Raw genomic sequence first — 23,241 nt, 5'->3', positions numbered from 1 at the left:
TTCTAAGGCACAACTGACCAATCCCCTTGGATTACCCTATCACACAGTCCCACCCAAACACCTGGGTGGGAGTTACAAGACCATGGCTAGAAAAGCCATACAAAAGTAATCAATCAGTAATTAATCACTCCACACTCCCTGAATGGGATTTTAACCAGAGGCATAGAGGTTAGCATTTACAACACATATTTTTGGGGGACACAATCAGCCCATAAGAGGAACTTAAGAAGGGTTAAAGAAGAAAGGCAGACTTCTTCCTCTCAGGATAAAGAAAACAAGCTATTGCTTACTGAGAATAAGGGAGAGGTAGAAGAAGCAGCATTGTTCAAACATGAAATGAAAACTGCCTTTGTTTCAAATTAATATAGAAAAATGAGAAAAATGATGATGGTACCAAAATGGCAGCAATAATAAAAAAAACATTTGCCACTGAATTGATTCCAACACGTGGCAATACCATGTGTTACAGAGTGGAATTGTACTCAGTAAGGTTTTTGAGGCTGTGACCTGTTGGAAGTGGATCACCAGGCCTTTCTTCCAGGGCTCCTCTGGGTAGATCAAACTGTCAACACTTGTAGCAGTAGTGGAGCTGTTAACTGTTGTCACCACCCAGAGACAACTATGATGGTGTCTACCTCTTCTAAATTCTTTATTATACAGAAGAGGTCAATTTACTATGTGCAAAATAGCTTCATCCCCAGGGTTAAACGATAGTATTAAAAGAGGTTAAAAACCATCAAACTACTGTTTTAACTGGAAATGCCTCCCTTAATCCTAAGTTTTTCTGCACCCTTTTTTACTCATATCCATCAGAAACAAGGCTGCTGCTGATCGGTACAGATACTCCAAAGCTATTATAGCAGAATCAACAGCTTATCCTCCATGACCTGTTTGCTCTAAAGCTCAATCAGAGTAATGGTGATAAACCACAAGAAGCTTAACAGCTTCATCTTACTTAGGAAACTAGTTGACTAACTTTAAATGTTCATCTAGGCAGATAATGTTGACCTGTATAAAATTATCTTTCATGCAGGGTACATCTTAAACTAAAACATCGACATTATTCAATATTAAATAAAGAGTCAGCATGACTTTGACCTCTCTACAAGAGAAAATAACAATATTCATGGATAATTCCCAATACACAGGCAGAGATAATGAGAGACAGAACCTTAAGAATCTCCTGTATAAAGCTGACATGTAATGTGGGGCAGAGGGCAGGCACCACAGGGAATTACAGGGGGGATTCTAAATCCTCTTTGTCTTAGTTTTAGTGTATGACTGATATTGTTTGATTAATAAATTCAAAAAATATTTTGAGGCCCAGTTTAGTGTCATGTAAGGTGACAGGCAATATCATCACAGAAGAAGAGTTGCCAGTCTCTGCCCGTGTGGATAAACACAATGGTATTTAATAGCATGAGTTCCTGTGTGGTACAGTTAAAATACTCAGCAGCTAATCAAAAGATTGGAGGTTGGAGTCCACCTAGAGGTGCCTTGAAAGAAAGGCCTGGTAATGTACTTCCAAAAAATCAGCTATAGAAAACCCTAAGGAGCACAGTTCTAGTCTGCCGCACATGGGGTCACCATGCATCAGAATTGACTTGATGGTAACTGGTCCTGTTATTTTTGTTTAATAGCAAAGCTAATTAGGCAACCTATACACTGATATTCATCTACGTGGCCCCTTAATTTTAGATAAGTCACTTTCCAGAGCCTAAGTTTTCTCCTTTAAACCGCTTCCCTGAAATTAGGAAGTTTAAAATTTTTTTATTTTTATTATTAAATTGTATTTGATATTCCAGGGTCCCTCAAAGGTGATTCATAGACTACAGTGAGATATGCGTAGGTAGCAAAGTGGGTAAGGTTTCAGATCCATCCCTGACTTTCATCCTAAACAGCCTTCTTGATTTTTGAGTTGCTTTTTTTTTGGATTCTACATAATATGTAACTCCTTCTATTTCTGACATTCTAAGTCTAAGGTAAAACAGTGACCTAGAAATAATGATCTTGACATTGGTATCCTGCCTAAAAAAGTTTTTGCATGCAAATGGATCTTGTCAGAATTGGAAAGGGCCATTCATTTTACAGATGGGGAAACTGAGAATCAAGGGAGTGGGTTTATGTAAATTAGGGTAATATTATAGTCATGATATTTGCTGGGAGTCAGCATCCTGAGAGACTGATTCCTACATCCAAATCTAAATTAGGATAATTCTGAATCTATTCATCTTATCATAGTTTTTTTTTGTCCTTTTGCATTTTATTGAAGAGACAATTATGTACTCTATTATATTTCACGTTCACTCCACAAGCATTTATTCAATCTAATTAAATCAACACTTACTGGCACTATATCTAGTTATGGAGGTGTAAACCGAAACAAAAACCAAACCTGTTGCCGTCAAGTCAATTCCAATTTGTAGCAACCCTGTAACAACCCTATAAACACTCTATAAAATGTAAAATAAAATGGGAAAAATCACAAAAAGAAAACATTTTAGGACTCTGGAAATTGACCGAAGGCAGAAAACAAATTGGCAAATACTTATTCTTTTTAATTTTTTTTTAAATTTTGGTAAACATATATGTAACAAAATATTTGACATTTTAATAATCTTCACATGGACAGTTCAGTGACATTAATTATGTTCATCATGTTGTTAATATTGGAATGGATAAGTGTGATAGTTGAGAAGCATTTAGTGTTGAAAATTGTTATATCTTTAGTTAAGAATGGTAGGGTAGAGAGTGGAGGGAAGGAGTGTGCTGTCTCATTAGAGAGAGAACAACTAGGAGTATATTGCAAGGTGTATATAAATTTTTGTGTGAGAGACTGACTTGATTTGTAAACTTTCACTTAAAGCACAATAAAAAAAGGAATGGTAGAAGACTGCCATCTTATTGACTGGGGCTTCTTTCACTCCTCTGCTCTGTGTGGTCATTGCAATATGCAAGCCTGGATAAGTACAGACATACACGTATATATAAGTTAAAATTTTAAAGAGGAGATCCTAGAAATAAGAGAGCCATAGGAGGACTTAGATAAGATCTCCACATACTCATGGTTTACGGGAAAATATGTGCCTGTGCAGGGGAGACCCAAGATAGTCCAGCAAAAGGTAAAAGCCAAAACGACTATAGAACTGGCCACAACTTTGAAGTGCTCCCCAACCCACATACAGACCAGATAACCAGTAGTGAAGCTTTGTGGACTCAAAGTGTTCAAGCACAACCTCGACCCAGATCATTGGCTATACATGAAACTAAACAGACACTGGTGTAAATCCTTTAAATCCAAGCTGAATTTTTTTTTAAATATTTTTTAGTTGTGTAGACACATCAGTAGCCACATACTGTAGGAGAGGAAAAGGAGAAAGAGTCTTCAGATTAAGTCTAGGAAAGTGGCTAAAAAACAAAACAATAAAAAAAACAGAATCTAAAGTTGCTACAAAATATGAACTATCATGTCCACTTTTTGCCAAAAATTATAAGACATGCAGGAATGTGTGATCCATGCTCAGGAGAAAAAAAAAAAGCTGCTAGAAAATGACACTTAGTGGGCCAAAATGTTACATTTATCAGATAATGATGTCAAAGCAACTGTTCAAAGAATACAAGGAAACTGTGTTCAAAGGGTTCATGAAAATATGACGACAGTGGCTCAACATACAGAGAATTTCCATAAACAACTAGAAACTGAAGAAAAAAAAGAAGTGGGCGTTCTAGAGTTAAAAAGTACAATAACAAAAGTGAAAAATTCAATGGTGGGATCATCAGCAGATTTAAGATGAAAGTAGAGTGAATCAGTGAACTGGGAAGTCAATTCAAAATAATTTAATTCAAAGAACAGAGAGACAAAAGATTGAAGAAAAATAAACAACCTCAGAGGCCTTTGGGATAGCATTGAGAGTATCAGTATACATAAAAAAAAATACATAGGAGACCAAAAAAGAGAGGAAAAAGAAAAATGTGGATAAAATATTTGAAGAAATAATGACAGAAAAAGAAGACAATATAGGAGTGACAGAGGAAAAAACAGAGAGATACATAGAAAATGAATAGCAAAATGACATATGTGAATCCAATGACATTAATAATTACATTAAATATGAATGAATAAAGTACTCCATTGAAAGGCAGACATTGTCAGACTGGTTAAAAGAGCAAGAGCCAAATATATGATGTCTAGTTTAGAAGAGACACACTTTTGATCCAATAACACAAACAGTTTGAAAGTTGAAGAATAGAAAAGGATGTTGTGCTAATAGTAATTATAAGAGAGATGAAGTGCCTATATTAATATAATAAAAAATAGACTTTAAAACAGGCAATATTACTAGAGCTAAGAGAAACAATTCATAATGCTAAGATGGATAGTTCATCAGGAAGATACAACAATTATAAATGTATGTGATTGCATATGCACCATGATACATGCAGCAAAAATTGACAGAATTGAAAGGAGAATTTTTTTTTAATGGACATAATAGTTGAATATTTTAATATTTCTTTCTCAGTAATCAATAGGACAACAAGAAAGAAAATTACTAAGTATTGGAAATAACTGACATAACTGATAAATGCAGAACATTTCTTTCATCAACAGCAGAATACATGTTCTTTTTGAATACATATGAAAAATTCTCCAGGACAGACCATATGGTAGACTATAAAACAAGTCTCAATATATATTTTAAAGGACTGACAGTCAACGTAGCAAGTTACTATACAAAGTATGTTTATCTATCGCAACATAAATAAATTATAAATCAACTTCTTTAAGAAACCTTGGATATATGTATTTGGAAATTGCACAGTTTACTTCAAAATAACTCATGAGTCGAAGAAGACGACAGAATATTAGAAAATATCTTGAACTTAATGAAAATAAAAACACAGTATATCAAAATTTATGAGACACAGCTATTAACAGTGCTCAGAGGGATATTTGTAGCTTTAAATGCTAGTATTTTTTTTTTTTTTATTAGAAAGGCAGACGCATCTAAAATCAATAATCTAAGCTTTCAGCTCTAAAAGCAAGAAAAAGGAGAGCAAATCAAACCCCAAGTAAATAGAATAAAGGAAAAACTGACAAAAAAGGTCAAATGGGAAATCAGTGAAATTGAAAATATACAAATAAAGCAGAATCCATGATTCTAAAAGTCCTTGAAAAGATCAACAAAAATGATAAACCTTTAGCCCCCCGTAAAAACAGTGAGAAGATACAAGTTACAAAAATAATTAAAGAGGGACCCTTACAAAGTGTAGCAGAATCTTGTTATTAGGTGCTATCAAGTCAATTTTTACTCATTGCAATGCACCTGACAGAGTAGAACTGCCCCATAGGGTTTTCTTGCTTTAATTTTTACAAAAGCAAATCGCCTGATCCTTCTCCCACAAAGCCACTAGGTGGGTTTGGACACCAACCTTCTGGTTAGCAGTTGATTGCTTAATACTTTGACATATGAATGTTATTGTTAATGAGTATTATTAACAACTATATGCCAATAAATAGATTCTTAGAAAGACGAAAATCACCAAAACTTACTCAAGAAGGCTTAGAAAATTGGATACTGCCAATTTTAACTAAAGAAATTAAATTAATAATTAAAAATCTCCCAACAAATAAAAATCTAGGCACAAATAGCTTTGCTGATGAGTTCTACCAAACTTCTAAGAAATTAAATAATGCTAATGTTAAATTATTTCAGAAAATAGCAGAGAAATAGTTTACAATTCATTTCATGGGGCCAGTGTTATCCTGTTACTAAAAGCAGAAAAACATCATAAGAAAAGAAAACTACAGACTAATATCTCTCACAAACACTTAAGCAAAAGTCCTTCATAAAATATTAAACTAAATCTAGCAACATCGTGATAAAGCATTTATTTCATTAATGCAAGGTTGGTTTAATATAAAAAATCAAACAATGCTAAACTCCTTGTTAATAAAGGACAAAAATTACATAATCTTCTTAATAGATGCAGAAAAAGCATTTGAAAAAATTCAACACCTCTTCAAAATAAAAGCTCACGCGAAAATAAGAATAGAAAAAAATCCCTCAACCTGAAATTGAGCAACCATAAAAAGTTCAGTAGCTAATATTCTACTCAATGATGAAAGACTGAGCGCTTCTCCATAAGATCAGGAACAAGGCAAGAATGTTTGCACCCACTTCATCACTTCTTTTCTACATTGTACTGGATGCTCTGAGGAAGGAAAAGTATTAAAGACAGGCAGATTGGAAACAAGTAAAAAATGTCCTTATTCACAGGTGATATGATATTTTATGTAAATGGTTCCAAATAATCTACAATATAAACTACTGGAACTAATAAGCAAGTTTAGCAGGGTAACAAGATACATGATCAATATAAAATATTTTTTTCTATATACTAAAAAAACCCAAAAACCAAACCCACTACTGTCGAGTCGATTCCGACTCATAGCGACCCTGTAGGACAGAGTAGAACTGCCCCATAGAGTTTCCAGGGAGCGCCTGGTGGATTTGAACTACTGACCTTTATGGTTAGCAGCCATAGCACTTAACCACTACGCCACCAGGGTTTCCTTCTATATACTAAAAAAAAAACTAGCAATGAAAAATGCATAAATTAAGAAGATAATTTTATTTGCAATAGTATTAAAAAAGATCAAATATTTAGGAATAAATTTAACAAAAAAAAATTCAGTATCTGTACCCTGGAAATTGCAAAATATTTGTTGAAAGAACTTAAAGGAGACCTAAATAAGTGGAGAGATATAACAAGTTTATGAATACAAGACTCAATATTTTAATTTAAGATGACCATTCTCCTTGAGTTGTTCAATAGATTCAATGCAATTCCTATAAAAATCCCAGCAGATTTTTGTTGTTGTTGATATTGACAAGCTGATCTTAAAATATATATGGAAATGCATAGGAACTGGAATACCAAAAATAATTTTATAAGAGAAGAATAAAGTTGGAGGATTTACTTCACCTGAATTTAAAACTTACTACAAAGCTATGGTAACCAAGAAAGAGTGGTATTAGCATAATGATAGACATGTAGATCAATGGAACAGAATAGAGCAGAAATACACTTGCACATTGATGGCTAGTTGGTTTTTGACAAAGATTTCAAGGCAATTCAATGTAGTAAAGGATAGGCTGTCTACATAGTCACATGGGACAACTTAGTTAATTGGCAAAGTTCATGTTCCCCACCCTAGTGAAGTGAGTAGCTCCGGAGTCTCAAAATCTTGTGAATGGCCATCTAAGGTACAACTATTTGTCTCCACTCATCTGGAACAAAAGAGTAAGAGGGTGACCAAAATCACAGAGAAGAAAGAAATCTACAAGGCTGATAGCTGACAGGAGCTACCACCTCAATTACCCTGAGACAGAAAGAAGTAGATGATGCCCAGCTACCACCACTGACCTATCTGACCAGGGGCACAATAGATGATCCTGGTTAGAGTGGGAAAAAATTCAGAACAAAACTCAAATGCTTAAAAATGGCCGGGCTAACTGGACCATCTGTGACTAGAGGGCTCTCTGAGACTGTCACCCTGAGATGCTCTTTAAACTTTGAACCAAAAATACCCACTGAGATTACGTTTTAGAAGAAAAGCAGAGTGACACACAAAATAAAGGATATTACCTGTTAGACTGGTGCTTTACTAAAAACAAAAATCTTCTCCACACATCTGTATGAGTCCAAAAGGTCAACATTTAGTCCAAAGCAAGATGAAAAGATAAAGGGGCAGGGAAACTAGAGTACTGGAAATGGAACAGCTAGAACACATTTAACAAGAATGCTGACAAAATTTGAAAAATGTAATTAATCTCTGTCATGGATTGAATTGTGTCCCCCCAAAAGTATGTGTCAACTTGGTTAGGCCATGATTCCTAGTATTGTGTGGTTGCCCTCCATTTTGTGATTGTAATTTTATGTTTAGAGGATTAGGGTGGGATTGTAACACCACCCTTACTCAGGTCACCTCCCTGATCCAAGGTAAAGGGAGTTTCCCTGGGGTGTGGCCTGCATCACCTTTTATCTCAAAAGATGAAAGGGAAGCAAGCAGAGAGTTGGGGGCCTCATACCACCGAGAAAGCAGCCCCAGGAGCAGAGCATGTCCTTTGGACCTGGGGTACCTGAGCCTGAGAAGCTCCTCGACCAGGGGAAGATTGAAGACAAGGACCTTCCTCCAGAGCCCACAGAGAGAGAAAGACTTCCCCTGGAGCCGACACCCAGAATTTGGACTTTTAGCCTACTTTACTCTGAGGAAATGAATTTCTCTTTGTTAAAGCCATCCACTTGTAGTTTTTCTGTTACAGCAGCACTAGGTATCTAAGACAATGTCATTGATCAATTTGTGTGGAAATTATCAAAGTGGTACCTAACTTGCTATGTAAACTTTCACCAAAAATACAATAAAATATTGTTTGAAAAAAAAAGGGTAGTCTGTCCAACAAACAGTGTTAGAACAATTGCATAGCCTCATGGAAAAAGATGAACTTAGACTCTTCCCTTTCACCACACAAAAAATTTAACTTAAAATGGATCATAGACCTAAGTGTAAGAACAAAATTATAAAACTTGCAGAGTACAAGCTATTTTTTGATTAGTCAAAGCTGCCTTAGATAGGACCAAATACACAAACTATGAAAGAAAAAAGTGATAAATTGGACTTCATCAAACTTAAACACTTTTGCTCTTAAAGGACACCATTAAGGTGTAAAGACAAGCCATAGACTGGGAGAAAATATTTGCAAATCATGTTTCTTATACAGGACTTGTACCTAGAATATAAAGAATTTTTGCAACTCAATAAGTGAAAAACAAAAACAGAGGGCAAAATATTTGAACACCTCACCAAAAACAATGTATGAATGTAAAGAAATATTGAGTATCATTATTCATTAGGTAATTGCAAAGTAAAACCACAATGGAATAGCTGTACATACCCACTAAACAAACAAACAAACCCATTGTCATCGCTGATTCTGACTCATACATACTCACTAGAATTGCTATAACCAAATAGACTGAAAATACCAAGTGTTACGAAGGAGATGTAGAAACTGGAATCCTCATTTATCATTGATGGGAATGTAAAATAGCACAGCCACTTTGGAAAACACTTTGGCAGATCCTTTAAATCCTAAATATACTTATATCATACAATGCAACAATTCCATTCCTATGAATCTCCCCAAGAGTTGTGAAAACATATATCTACGTGAAGACTGAACGTTCACAGCAGCCACATACGTCTTTCAACTGGTGAATGGATAAACAAACTACACTATATTCAAACAATGGGAAACTACTTAGCAATAAAAGGGGAAGAGCTACTCAATCATAAAACAACATGGGTGAACTTTAAAAACATGCTAAGGGGAAGAAGTCAGAAACAAATAATATGGTTTAATTCATATAAAATTTCTGGAAAATGCAAGACTATAGGGTCAGAAAGGAGATCAGAGATTGACGGGGCAGGGCTTGACTGCAAAGGGGCATGAGAGAACTTTTTAGGGTGATGAAAGTGTTCTAAAGCTGGATTTGTAGTGATGACTGCCTGACTGTATACATTTATTAAAAACCATTCAAATGTACACTTCAATAAACCTCATAAATATTTAAAGACCCAAATATTTATTAATTGCCTATCTTGTGCCAAACACTGTGATAGGTATTTATGTAACAAGGCTGAATAAAGCATGGACTTAAAAAATGATAGGAAGAGAGGCAGATAATCAGGATCTGAAAACACAGCATAATAAGCGCAAGAATAGAAATACTATGTGGTAAAACAGAAAGGCTCAATTAACTCAGTTTGTGCAGGGTGGGGTAGATGATCCTGGCTGGAGTCAACAGACAAGGTTTTGAGGGGTGAATGTGATAGCTACATTAGGACATTCCATAAGAAAAGCATATGCCGTGGGATGATTGTCAATTTAAATCTGATACCAAGAGAAACCCGAAGCAGTTGAATGGCATGGATTCTGCATTAATTAAGACTTGAGCTTCAAGGAACTTTAATTGCAGGTTATGAATAACAGTAAATTGAGGAGAGAGTAATTGAAATCAGGTCTTCTGCACTGCTGCCTGGAGAATATATCTTTTTAGTCATTCAGGTGACATTTCCTGGCATTGATCCCCTTCATAAATTTCTACTTTTGAGGAGCTGCAAAGATAATTATTGTGGATAACACTTACACAGTGCTGAGCATCTACCAGACACCATTCTAAGTGCTCTATACGCATTAGTTCATTTAATCTTCCTAACTACTCTACGTACATCCTAGAATAATGCCCACCACATGGAAGGCACTTAACAAATATTTGTTGAATGAATATAGATACATTTAATAACATCCCATTCCATATATGAGGGAACGAGATACAGAGGTTAAGTAAATTGACTAAGGTTACATAGTTAGCAAGATCTAGGATTTGAACCAGTCTGTCTATTTGGCACCAGAATCCACACTTTAAGATTCTGACCTCAGGGATCTTATATTTCAAGGTCTGTGCTGTATTGGAGAGAAACAGAACAATGGGTTAGACTGCTCTGCAATTTAGAGTTAAAAAAAAAAGGTAAAGCAAGAATACATCTTTGTTTGGAGCTTGGAAAATAGAGGGCTTCCAAGCTAAAAGAAAGGAAACACACAAGGCAGATGGAGACTTTTTTTTTTTTTTTTTTTAGATCTTGGAAAGTTGAATATTTAAGCAGAGTGATTTTTCCCTTCGCCAAACTTGAACTCATCAGCAAACCCCACTAAGAACAGTGCAATAATAATGATAATAATAGCACACTTTTATTAGGGTTTAAGTGCTTTACATTAATCACATCGCACAAGGTAAATACTACTGACACCACCCCTCCTTTTTAGGAAGACAAAACTGAGGGACAGACAAGCTAAATAAACCTTGAAGTCAAGCTACAAAGTCTGACCCACCCACACCTTTGCCATGTGTTTAATCCAGAGGAAAGAGAAGACGTTTGAACCCTGGAGGGTGGACTGTATGGAGCTTGCATTGTTTTGGTAGACCTTCTTCCAGGGAATGAACTCTGGGCCAGGGATGATCTAGTGCACTCTCAGCCAGCATGTCTTTGAGAGCTCCATCTTCTTTGAATTTGGGAAGGCAGACAGGGCTGGGAAGATTCAGCAGAAAGGAAACGAGTTAAAATTGAGCTCAGGCTTCTAAAATGTGCCTTGAAACCAGAATTGTTGAATCAGAATCAACACTTCCCCCTGCCTCTGCTACTCCTTGGTAGAAAGGATTCAGTGTCTAGGTGCAAGCAGAAGACTCATTCCGAGGCCAGCTCTGGACTGGTCTCTAATTGTCTGCCAGAGGGCTTTGCTGAGGCCATGCTAAGTGACAGCTACCATGCTATGCCCTAGCCTTATATGTAGTTTATCTCATTTATTCTTTGCAACAACCCTTATGTTGTTGTTTTTGTTAGGTGTCTTCGAGTCTGAATTGACTGATGACACCCTCATGTGGCAGAGTTGAGATGCCCCATAGGGTTGTCCTAGGCTGTGATCTTTATGGGAGCATTTTTCCCTGTCTTTCTCCTGTGGAGATGCTGGGTGAGTTTGGACCACTTGTCGGCTAGTGGCTGAGTACTTAACCGTTGTGACACCAGGGCTCCAAATAAAACCAAACCCATTGCTGTGGAGTTGATGCTGACTCATAGCGACCTTACTAGAGAGACATAAATTCTCCCTCTTACAGAAGAGAGGCTGAGGTAATCTGAAGGCACACAGCAAGTAAATGGGGGAACCAGACCCTTAGCCCTGGTCTCTCTGGCTCTAACCTGCCTGCCTTTAACCCCTCTGCTATGATGTCTGGTATTTAGTCCAAGCAGGGTTCTAGGTTGCTGTGGCATTCTCTCCTCCTGAATAAAGCATTTAATTGGCATTCTGAAGTCTACTTTCAAAAAAATGAGAAAAAGCAGAAAGAAGTGAGCTTTTCTTGGGATAGGCTTATAATAATTATAAATAATAGTGTAATATATTGGATGCTTATTGCACATTGGGAGCCCTGGTGGTACAGTGGTTAAGAGCTATGGCTGATAACCAAACTGTCAGCAGTTCGAATCCACCAGCCACTTCTTGGCAACCCTATGTGGCAGTTCTACTCTATCCTATAGGGTCACTATGAGTTGGAATCAACTCGATGACAATGGGTTTTTTTTTTTTTTTTGGAGGGGGGTTGCACATTCGATCTCTATGTCTCTGAGACTCTAATACTCCATTTAGAAGGCAGTTTTTGCAGCCTTTAAGCTCATGTGATCTGAATTTAGAACACCTATGTTGAAATTCTGAATTTGTCCTCACTAGTTCTATGATCTTTGAAAAGGTACTTAACTTGTCTGGCCTCTACTTTATCTATAAAATGGGGTAAGAATAGAACTTGACCTCAAAAGACTTACGATGATTGAGTTAAGGCTTGTGAAACACTAGTGAGCAGTCAGTGAATAGATCTCTACTCTAATTTTCAAATTATGGAAATTGAGGTTAAGCTTAAGGGCCCAGAACAAGTGGCAAGGAAAGAGCTGAATGCTATCTTTCTGTCTATCTCTTAGGGAGCACCGGAGCAAGGCACAAATGAATTAATTCATCTATAAAACCAAAACAAACCGAACTAGTTGCTGTGGACTCGATTCTGACACATGACAACCCCGTGTGTCAGAGTAGAACTGTGATCCTTTGTTGCTGTCTTTGTTGTTGTGTGCCACCGACTCAATTCCAACTTACAGGGACTCTATAGGACAGAGTCTAACTGCCCCATAGGGGCTGTAATCTTTATGAGAGCAGATTGCCAGGTCTTTTCTCCTGAGGTGCAACCGATGGATTAGAACAGTTGACCTTTCAGTTAGCATCTTCTGAGCACTTTTGGGTGGATTTGAACTATCACCCTTTCGGCTGGTAACTGAACACTTAAGAGTTTGCGCCACCCAAGGACTCCAGAGTTCATCTATTGCCTATTCATTAACAAAAGAGACAACCTCTACTTTAGAATAGCTGTCATTGTCATTCCTCCCTCTGGCATAGATCAATTTATGTGAAATCTAAAGGGAAATGAGGTGATGGAATAAGGCGATTATTGTAAATGTCATAGTTCAGGAGTCTATCATTTAATGAGTGAGTAACTGTCACTGTGGAGACATAAGAGGGTACTCCAATTTCACCTTGTAAATCCCACATCCTCCAGGTCCCAGGGAAGGGAACATAGCTAGTAAAGCTCTCTAGGATACACACAATTAATTTGAATGTGTGGTCATTTGGACAGGAGCTGTACTATCTGCCAAAACCAGGTTCACTTAAGTAAGAAATGAGAGATCATTTAAAAGATGTAAGATTAAATTTTTTTGCGATAAGGTAGAAATTGATAAAGCCATTTTCAAGTACCTCAATCACTTTAGTTGCAGCATGTATAAATAGTACACCTATGTCTAGTTGTTTTAGCAGCCCTTTAAGGGCCTGAGCTAGGAAAAAATTTATTTCAGCAAATAGTTATGGAGTACCCTCTGTGAGCTTCATGTGAAGTATTTTCCTGTGTATAAGACACAGACCCTACCCTCATGGAACTTCTAGTCTGCAGGGGAGATAGAAAATAAACAACTAATTCCATAAGTGGAAACCCTGGTGGTGCAGTGGTTAAGGGCTATGTCTGCTAACCAAAAGTTCGGCAGTTCAAATCCACCAGGTGCTCCCTGGAAATCTATGGGGCAGTTCTACTCTGTGCTATAAGGTCGCTATGCGTCAGAATCCACTCAACAGCAATGGGTTTGTTTGTTTTGGTTTTGGTAATTACATAAACAATGATTTAAATGGAATTTACCTTAAACTTAATTTAATTTAATTATAATGTGATAAACATGTTGAAGGAGAAAAATAAGGTGGAGGGGTCACAGGAAGAGAGGGACAATAAAGTCTACAGTGAGATAAAGTAAGAGGCAATTGTAGAAGATAGTATTAGCCTATAGATCTGGAGCCTGTGTGTGAATGTAGAGAACATATGAAATTATATTAATAGTGATGTTAACACAGTCAATTCTTATTATTCATGATAGTTACGTTCTATAAAGTCACCAACCAAAACCAAACCTGTTGTCATCGACTCGATTCTGACTCACAGAGACCCTATAGAATAGAGTAGAACTGCCCCCATAAGAATTCCAAGGAGCAGCTGGCGGATTCCAACTGCTGACCTTTTGGTTAGCAGCTGAGCTCTTAATGTGCCACCAGGGCTCCATAAAGTCACCACGAACTGTACCAACCTTGTTCGACCTCAGCTGGGAACGTGCACATCAGGTACTCAGTTTTTTTGCTGTTCTGTGCACGTACGTGACTGTGAACGAACGCAAAACAGCACACGGATTGGCTTTGGGGTTACAAATAAATTTTAGAGAGTTGGAAAATTTATAAATATGAAATCTGTAAATAATAAGAATCAACTGTATATCTTCTATAACACATAATTTATAATATAATTACTAATTATATTAACTCTTACATTAATATAATTAAATGTTACATTAAACATAAGAAGACTTAGAACAACAGTGATTAAGAGATATGCTCAATATTCTAGAAATTAATGACACATGCATTTCTTAAAAAGAATTCCTTATTTCATATACTCATCAACTTATTCTGCTTCCCTACCCTACCCTCAGTTTTTCCAAATGCCTGAAGTTTCGTTGTTTATTATTTAATGTACATAACTTTATATTCAGTGCTGGTTTGTGCATATTCTGTCAGCACTGAAAAAAGAGAACCCTTATTGTTACTCTCATGAAATTCTGAAGCTGTCTAAGCTCAGTAAGTCCCTGGGTGGTGTATACAGTCAGTGCACTCAGCTGATGTTGGATTGATGTTTCAAATCCACCCGGCAGTGCTATGGAAGAAAAGCCTGGCAAGCTGCTTCCATAAAAATCACAGCTAAAAAAAAGAACCTTATGGAGCAGTTCTACTCTGTAATACATGGGGATGCCATGAGTCAGAATGACTCGACCGAAACAGATTTGATTTTGGGTCTAAGCTCAGTATTTCTGCTGAATCAGCACTTTCAACAGGGTGGACTGGTGGTAGGGGGCCTCCTTTCTATCTGTGGGCAGATGGCAAGGATCTACACATGTTTTCTAAACAGGTATTAAGTGGCTACATATAAAGCCTTTCTACCGGTGGTGCAGTAGTTAAGAGCTATGGCTGTTAACTCAAAGACTGGCAGTTCAAATCCACCAGCTGCTCTTTAGAAATCCTGTGGAGCAGTTCTCCTCTTCATACAGGGCTAGTATGAGTCAGAACTGACTCCCGACAGCAAAAGATTATTGCAGGATAAAGTGGAATACACAGACCCAGAGACGATGGGTTTGTAGAGGTTTTATCATTAGCGAATCTCAGATTTATGGGTCAGAGACCCAGACTAAAGAGCTCATTTTGGCAATTACATACTCTTAGAAGACAAGTGAACTTTATATATACTTTTTGCTCAAGAATTACCAAGTGCTCCTTGTGGCCTTCGGAGATAAGTTATCAGTCCTTAGGCTGACCTTTAAGGCTAAGAAACAGGGAGGTGGGGTGGAGTCACTCTTCCAGTCTTAGGTCCGTGTGGAATCTATGGTTTTCATGGGGCTCAATGCAGCTTCAACATCATATGAGGCCAAATATGTGTGCACGGTGTATATCCAAAGTGAGGTAGAAGGTAGAGTTGAAAGATTATGGTCATTAGAGTTGGGCAGGTCAGAGTTTGAATCCCATTTCAGCCACTTTGTAGTTGTGTGATTTTAGGTTAGTATTATTATTATTATTTTCTAACCTTTCTAAGCCTCAGTCTCCTCATTGGCAAAAATGATAAAACAAATGGTATCCATTACTTAGGGTTGATATAAGATTCATAATAGCATGTGCTAAGTATTCGATAGATGATGTAAACATAGACATGCGTATAGATATAGGTATGTGTTGAGAAGCTATTTTTCAGATGTGTATCCCCAGTCACTCACAACTCATCATAGTTTGATTTTTTATTGTAGACTCTTGCCAAGATCCTTGATAAGCTAGCACCGGCATTCACAATGGGCAGCTGCAGCTTCCTCGTGGAGAAATCCCGAGCCTCCACGGCCAGGGTTGTGGTGTGGCGAGAAATGGGGGTGTCCAGAAGCTATACCATGGAGAACAGCTTCTGTGGCTGCAACCAAGGCCCCTATAAGGTATGTGAGGCTGTGGGACACCCATGCTTTCTGTCCAGCAGTACTCAACTGTAATGGGGGCTATGAAAGAATCTTTGATCCCATTCTCTCACCCGAGAGGGAAGGCTCCAAGCTGCATCTGTCTCAGCCTCTTGCTTGAAGAAGAACTGGTTCAATGATTGCCTTCACCTGCAGCATAATATGTTTTAGTCCTAGAAGCAAAGTGCGCATGCCTTCTGATCTAGCTCTTCTATCAGCTGCCTTGACTAGCAAGCAGCAGGAAGCCTCCGCTTTACATGCACCCCAGCTTTTATCGAATATCTGCCTCTATTACATACACTGGTATCTGTTTCTTGCCTTTTGCAACAAGTGGACCAGTCCCTGATGGATCAAAAGGGCCTAGGTTGGTCTATAGATATTGTCAATGCATACTGTGTGTCTCTGTCTTCCGTGCAGGAGCCCTGGTGGTGCAATGGTTAAGTGCTAACCCAGAGCTTGGCAGATTGAACCTACCAGCTGTTCCGTGGGAGACAGATGTGGCAGTCTGCTTCCGTAAAGACTTACAGCCTTGGAAACCCTGCGGGGCAGTTGCACTCTGTTCTGTAGGGTCTCTGTATGTCGGACTTTGACTCAACGGCAGTGGGTTTTGGAGTTTGGGCCTCCTGTGCTGATCCACATCAGCAGCTCCCTATGTCATCGTGCTGTTACCAGAGCACGCTGAAGTGTGTGTGTGTGTGTGTGTGCGTGTGTGTGTGTGTGTGTGTGTGCTGTGGGTCTTCCCAGGATGAGAGGCCTGGGACTCACACTCCAGTGTTGAGGGAAAGGGCTCTTGTATAAATCACCTTCTTTCTGTAGCTATATTAACTGCTTGAGCAGCTGGAGAGCGGCTAGGGCAGGCTGTTCTGATTGCTCTTCTCACTCCCCTAAAGGAGCATAAATAAGGGACATTGTGACAGTGCCAGGGTACTAGACTCTTTTCAGTTTGTTAGGCAAACTGACAGACTACTCTTTGGTGACTTCCATTCGACCCCAAGATACCTGGACCTCACCAGCATTAAAGCTCATTGTGTTGGCTTTGACACTATCCTGGAACAGCCAGAAAGTGCCTGGCATCTGCGCACAATTTGGAGCTTAGAGAATCTGTTCAGTATAAAAAGGAGGACAGGGAGTGACAGGCAGTGAACATCATAGAACTTTCCACCTGGCCAAAGAGTTTTTCAATAGAGAGCTTCTGAACCACCTCTTTTGACCCATTAATTCTCTCCAATAGCCAGTTAGTTCTTCTAGGCAGTTGCTTGAAAGAATTGTTTGTTACTGAATTAATCAACTATTGGGGGGAATTGTTTCTTATTTACCCACATTATTGTAGATGTAGAATGAGAAGAATGAGATCATTAGATGGACAGGGAATTGGGCATCAAAAAACCTTACCGTTCCACTTACCAGCAGTGGCGGAAGTTACTCATCTCTATGAATCTGTGCATTTCAAACAGATGAATTTCCAATGATTATATGGATTCTTCCCCTCCCTACTACACAAAATTCTTTAAATGCCAAAAGAGAATGGGTATGTCAATGCACTTTGGGATTAGATCATCCAGAATCTGTTCACTGTCTTGGCATTCAAAACCCCTAAGATCAGAAAGGTAAGCCTGGAATATTGCGGCTTTGCGGCTTTATGGCTATAGACTTGTACCTCTCTCTCTAGCTGTATGCCTCTTGGTGGAAAGGGGCCAGGCACTTGTTGGAAAGACAACTCCATGTAACCCTTCACAGATTTATTGGATTGGCGACTTTCATAGGTTTTGTTTCTCCAAGCACCAGTTCAGGCTAACAGTTTCTAGTCACGTAAGTACCAATGCCATTCACAATAAATCAACTAGAAACTCCAAGTCCTTGGAAGCTGTCGTTTGAAAACGAACTGACTCAGTTTCAGGCCATTATCAACTCTTCATCTTCCATGCAAACTGCAGGGTGGCTGCTGGAAATGACAGCATGAAAGAGGCTTGCCCAATGTGATGGCTTTCAGGTATCATTCAATATTTGCCCTGGGAAATTTTCCACATGATCTTTGCAGGGAGTCTTGATAAGGAAAAATGGAGAAAGAACTGGTTAGAGAAAGCCCTAACAGTGCCAGATCTGGGTTTTGCTTTAACAATCCCGTCCTTTATATGAAACACCTCTCCAAATGTATTGGTTTTCTCCTTTTCTTTGTTTTTCTGTCTTTCCAAACATTGTTGAGTCACTGACCAGAATTGCAGACAATAAGCAAGGGGATGGTGAGTAATTTTACATATGGGAAGGCCCACCCCAGGGGAAGAAAGCCAGTCCGGGGTTGGGTGTTTTGGTGATTTCGTTGGAGGTATATAATGAAGTCTATGAGCTATAAAGTAGTATAGAAATTTCCATCCTGAACATATTGCAAATGATTTCTGTACATTGGGAAGCCAAGTCCCAGTTGGGTCCTCCAGTTATTATTCTAAGGTCATCTTTCCATTTTTTGTTTAGCATTCCCATTTATCCAAAAGATGGAGGATAGTTAAATACACCCACGAGGAGCATTCTTTCCTTCCTTCATAAGAATATAAATATTTTTGCAGTTTCTCTGGTTAATGCAGCTTTAAAGTAGTTCCAATCCTTTCTCCCCCACCACACTAAGTACCTGATATGTTAGCATCGAAATGAAATATCATTTCTTACAGTGACATTTATGTTGGAACTGCGTTAAAGAACAAAAGCTATTACCTTCAAATAATTATTAGTAATATGATATTTTCACTTCTATTTTCCAGTCTATAATAAATTCTTTAATAAATTCTCCTGCTTTTATTTCTTTGGGTTAGAGTCTCTACCACTAGGACATACACTTAGATCCATAATTCCTATTTAATGTGGAAGTCCCACCCGCTGAGAGATTTACTTTACCTATTAGTGACTGGCCCAAAGCTATTGAGGCTAGTGAATGGAAAAGCCAAAAACGAATGATGTATCCTTCTGGGGCTCATTTTTAAGAGGAGTCCACTCTACGTGGACAACTGTGTGCTTCACACTGAGTGTTTGTGACCTGGGGTCATATACATTGTGTATCTGCATTTATGAAGGCATGTGGATGGGCCCCATGAGCTTCTTGTGGCTTAGGACGATAATGTGAATACCGTGCCCCCCCCCCGCCTTCTCCCCACTACCCACCACCAAACAGACCATTGACATGCTGCTTGGCAACATTGCTGACTTGTGAGTCTGCAAAGTGGGTCCTAGTCAGAGGAAGGACAAAAGATGGGTGACTCACCTGAGGTTTGAAGGAGTGACTCAACTGGTGTTTAAATTCCAAATTGCAAATTGCCTCCTTTCTATTGTGGACACTCCCTACAATTCATCTTCTACCACCAACAGAGAGACCTTTGACTAACCCAAACCTACTCAAGTGACAACACTGCCCATAATCCTTTAAGATGTCTTCATTATGTTTAAATAAAATCCAAGTCCTTTTCATGACACGTGTAAGGCCTTTTTCAATTTCCTCATTCATTTTTTATACTTAATACCTAGCATAATATATAAAATAAAAACCAGTTGCCCTTGAGTCAATTCTGATTCGTGGAGACCCCATGTGTGTCAGAGTGGAACTGTGCTTCATAGGGCTTTTTTCAGTGACTGATTTTTAGAAGTCGGTCATCAAGCTTTTTTTTCAGGAACCTCTGGGTAGACTTGAACCTCCAACATTTCAGTTAGCAGACAAGTGCAATAACCATTTATACCATGTGGGGACTCCAGCATGAATAGAGTAGACATTAAAAATGTTTGATGACTGAATGAATGAAATAATAGGTGAACAAAGGAGCAAAAGGTGATTCCCAGGCAGGATCGATGGTTATTATCTATGTCCATGTATAACTAGATAAAGGGAAGAAACCATCACGGTCTTAATACGATTAGAAAACATTTGAAAATGGCAATGATGAGAGGATAAGAGTTGTTGCTCTGGGTGGAAATGGAACATGTGTGTGGGTGAGAGGGAAATGCATAAGAACGCAGTGCTGCGGCCTCTCAGACCTGTCACTGTATACGTGATTTGAGAGCATCTAATGGATCCTTTCCCAGAGTAAAGCAATTCTAGGCCAGGTGTGGAATCTCACATGGCCGCATTCTGATAGCAGATGACAATTAGCCAGCAAAACTTCCATTACATACGTGGTGGATGCTGTGATGCACCTTCGAGATCCAGGCCCTCATTTCCTCGGCTGCCCCCAGCTGTGTCCATCACCAGGCACTGACTTCAGATGAAGGAAACTGCCTGGCCCAGAATTATGCCCCCTCCCTAGGTTCAGCGAAAAAGAGGAAGACCCTCAACAATAGGGATTGATACAGTGGCTGCAACCGTGGGCTCAAACATAGCAAGGGTTGTGAGGACGGCACAGGACCAGGAAGTATCTCATTTTGTTGTACTACACAGCACCTAATGACAACCCCAGGGGCAGCCTGCTTCCAGTGTCTGGTCCATGTTAGGGTAGAAAGTCCTGGCCTCCTGGCCTCACCTGGGACAACTCCGAAGGGCCGTCCTAGCTCCAGAGCTCCCTGCAGGATCAGCAGGGGCCTCTGTTGCAACTGCATGGCGCTTCAGGTTCCCCCTCTGCCCAACCCAGGGCTTCAAACCCCTGCTGATAATTTGCATTTTTAACAAGTTCCCTCTGGAGAATTTGCATTTCTAACAAATTCCCAGGCCATGGTTAGGGAGCAAGTCTGAGAACCACTAGTAGAACAGTGGATCTCAAAATTTATTATATGTAAGAATCACCAAATCTTGTTAAAATGTAGATTCTGACTGAGTATATCTGGGGGTGGATATGCAGATTATCAGCAGGGGTTAGAACTGGGACAAACTGGTTCAGAGCCCTGAGCCAGTCTTGCTTTCCTCGCCGCTCCCAGGTGTTGTTCCGGTGGGGGAGCCCTCCCCTAAATTTCTTCTGCATGCAAATCTCAGAGTCTCAGAGGCTGCTTCCTGGGGAAATTGACTTAGAACAGTGTTTGTAAAAGGCTTGCATTAAAAAACATAAATGTTGGAACTAAGCACTTAGACTGTTGAAGATGATTTGATACGGGTGGATTTCATGTAAGAAATTAAATCATCTGAACTCAGCTTGAAGTCTCTCAGTGGCCCCTTACCCACACTCACTTCACCTTAGCTGTTTAGGGAACAAGGCCGCCAGACAGAACTACAGGCTTTGCAGCTCAGCAAAGTGCTTCTTGCACTGGAGGTCTAGTGCTTCTGTGGTAGAAGAGAGCCTGGGCCAGGCAAGAAAGGACAGGATATATAGACCCAAGGACCACAGGAAGACTTATTCCTGCCCTCATGTTGCTACGCTATGAAGCCCCAAGTAAACCACACATGCTTTCGTTGCTGTGTTTTCTTCATTTGTAGAACAGTTATAATAGATCTTGTTTTCTCCTTATCTCATGACCAGGAAAATGAGGAATTTTACATTTTCTTGAAACATCCCGGAAGACAATTATGAGAGTCATGCTATGAATGCTGATTAACACTGCTTGAATGTTATAATACACAATGTCCTTAAGGTCGTAATAATAACAAACACTTCTATGGTACTTGCTGTGTGCTAAGCCCTTTAAATATATTAAAGGATTCCATCTTTGCCACCACACTCCAAAGTAGGTTTTATTATCCTCATCTCCATGCTACAAATGAGAAAGCGGAGAGGTTAGGTAACTTGCTCAAGGTCACATAGCTAGTAAGTTTTAGAGCCAGGATTTGAACCCTGGCAGGTCTGGCACTAGGATCTTTGCTTTTACCCCCATGTTTTCTGCCTAGTAGAATGTGGTTGGTGAAAGGAGTCCTGGGCTTTGGAAACAGGAGACCTAGCTTCCACTCCTGGCTGCCACTAACTACACCTGCAGCAACAAGTGAGTCACTTAACCTGTCTGACTCTCAGTTTTCTTGTGTATAAAAGGGAGATATGATTCGAGCTAAGAGATGGACATGATTCCTGCTAAATTATGCCTAACTAAGGCTGCATGAGGAGCCCTGGTGGTGCAGTGGGTAAGAGCTCGGCTGCTAACCAAAAGTTGGCAGTTCGAATCTATTAGCTACTCCTTGGAAACTCAATGGGGCAGTTCTACACTGTGCTAAAGAGTTACTGCGTGTATTGGGTACCCAAGGAGCTTGTCCAGCAGGTTTTTGAAACCTCTAAAAATCTTATGCAACATGTTCTAGGTATGTGCATTTTTCCAGGGAGAAAGCACTTTGGTTTCTTAGCTTCAGCTAGTTGTCAGTGACTTTAGCTTTTCTATCTGCCCCTGTCCCCTAATCCTATTGTGGCCTGTCTTTTTGTTTTACTTCTCCAAATAGTAAATAAAGAGGGCTACAAAGAATGTAATAAGTATGAAATGGCCACTTTCTATCAGCAGGAGAAAAACCACCAATTGAAGCTTGTATTAGGCAACCTCCTGCCTTGCTTTTCATATTAATTTCTTACTTTCTAGTGTTTTCTTCTCTTTTCCCATCAGACACACTGCTCTCATGTAGCACTTTGGACTTGCACAGCTCTCATCGAGGTCACATTTCCTCCCCAAAAGTGTTTTAAGTTGCACAATTGCTTCTGTCCCAGGACACACACATGTGTGCATGCATGGATGAGTTGATTTTGGTTCATAGTGACCCCATGTGACAGCATACAACTGCCCAATAGGGCTTTGTTGGATGTAATCTTTATGGGAGCAGATCTCCAGGTCTCTCTCCAGTGAAGCACACACCACCAACAACAACCTCACACACATATACAGAAACATGCATACATACCAATGCTTCTCGATCATAGATTTATATAAGGAAGCACAGCTTTTTGTTCAGTGTGGGCTCCTGGGCTAGACAAGGGTTCCAAGGAAAACACTACATTCAGTAGTCCAGTGACCTTGAGACCTTGGCTTGCCTGACCTGTATGAGCATTTATTGTAAAAATGGTGCTCCTCATATTTCCTACTTCACAAAGACGCTGTGAAGACTGATTGAGCTACTGCCTGTAAAA

At 39.1% G+C, this 23,241-nt stretch overlaps 1 protein-coding gene across 9 annotated transcripts in view; it reads left to right on the top strand.

Moving 5' to 3' along the window:
- The window catches only part of AGBL1 (AGBL carboxypeptidase 1), a 1,130,253-nt gene that overhangs the window by 563,562 nt on the left and 543,450 nt on the right, over window positions 1-23,241 (top strand). For all 9 annotated transcript variants that reach the window (XM_049905901.1, XM_049905902.1, XM_049905900.1 and 6 more), the window contains one exon: window positions 16,046-16,222. In XM_049905901.1, the coding sequence (XP_049761858.1) occupies window positions 16,046-16,222 (177 nt within the window). The remainder of the gene's footprint in view (window positions 1-16,045; window positions 16,223-23,241) is intronic.

The sequence above is a fragment of the Elephas maximus genome, chromosome 13 (assembly GCF_024166365.1).
Source record: "Elephas maximus indicus isolate mEleMax1 chromosome 13, mEleMax1 primary haplotype, whole genome shotgun sequence".
Taxonomy (NCBI): domain Eukaryota; kingdom Metazoa; phylum Chordata; class Mammalia; order Proboscidea; family Elephantidae; genus Elephas; species Elephas maximus.
This window is presented reverse-complemented; position numbering and strand designations above follow the sequence as displayed.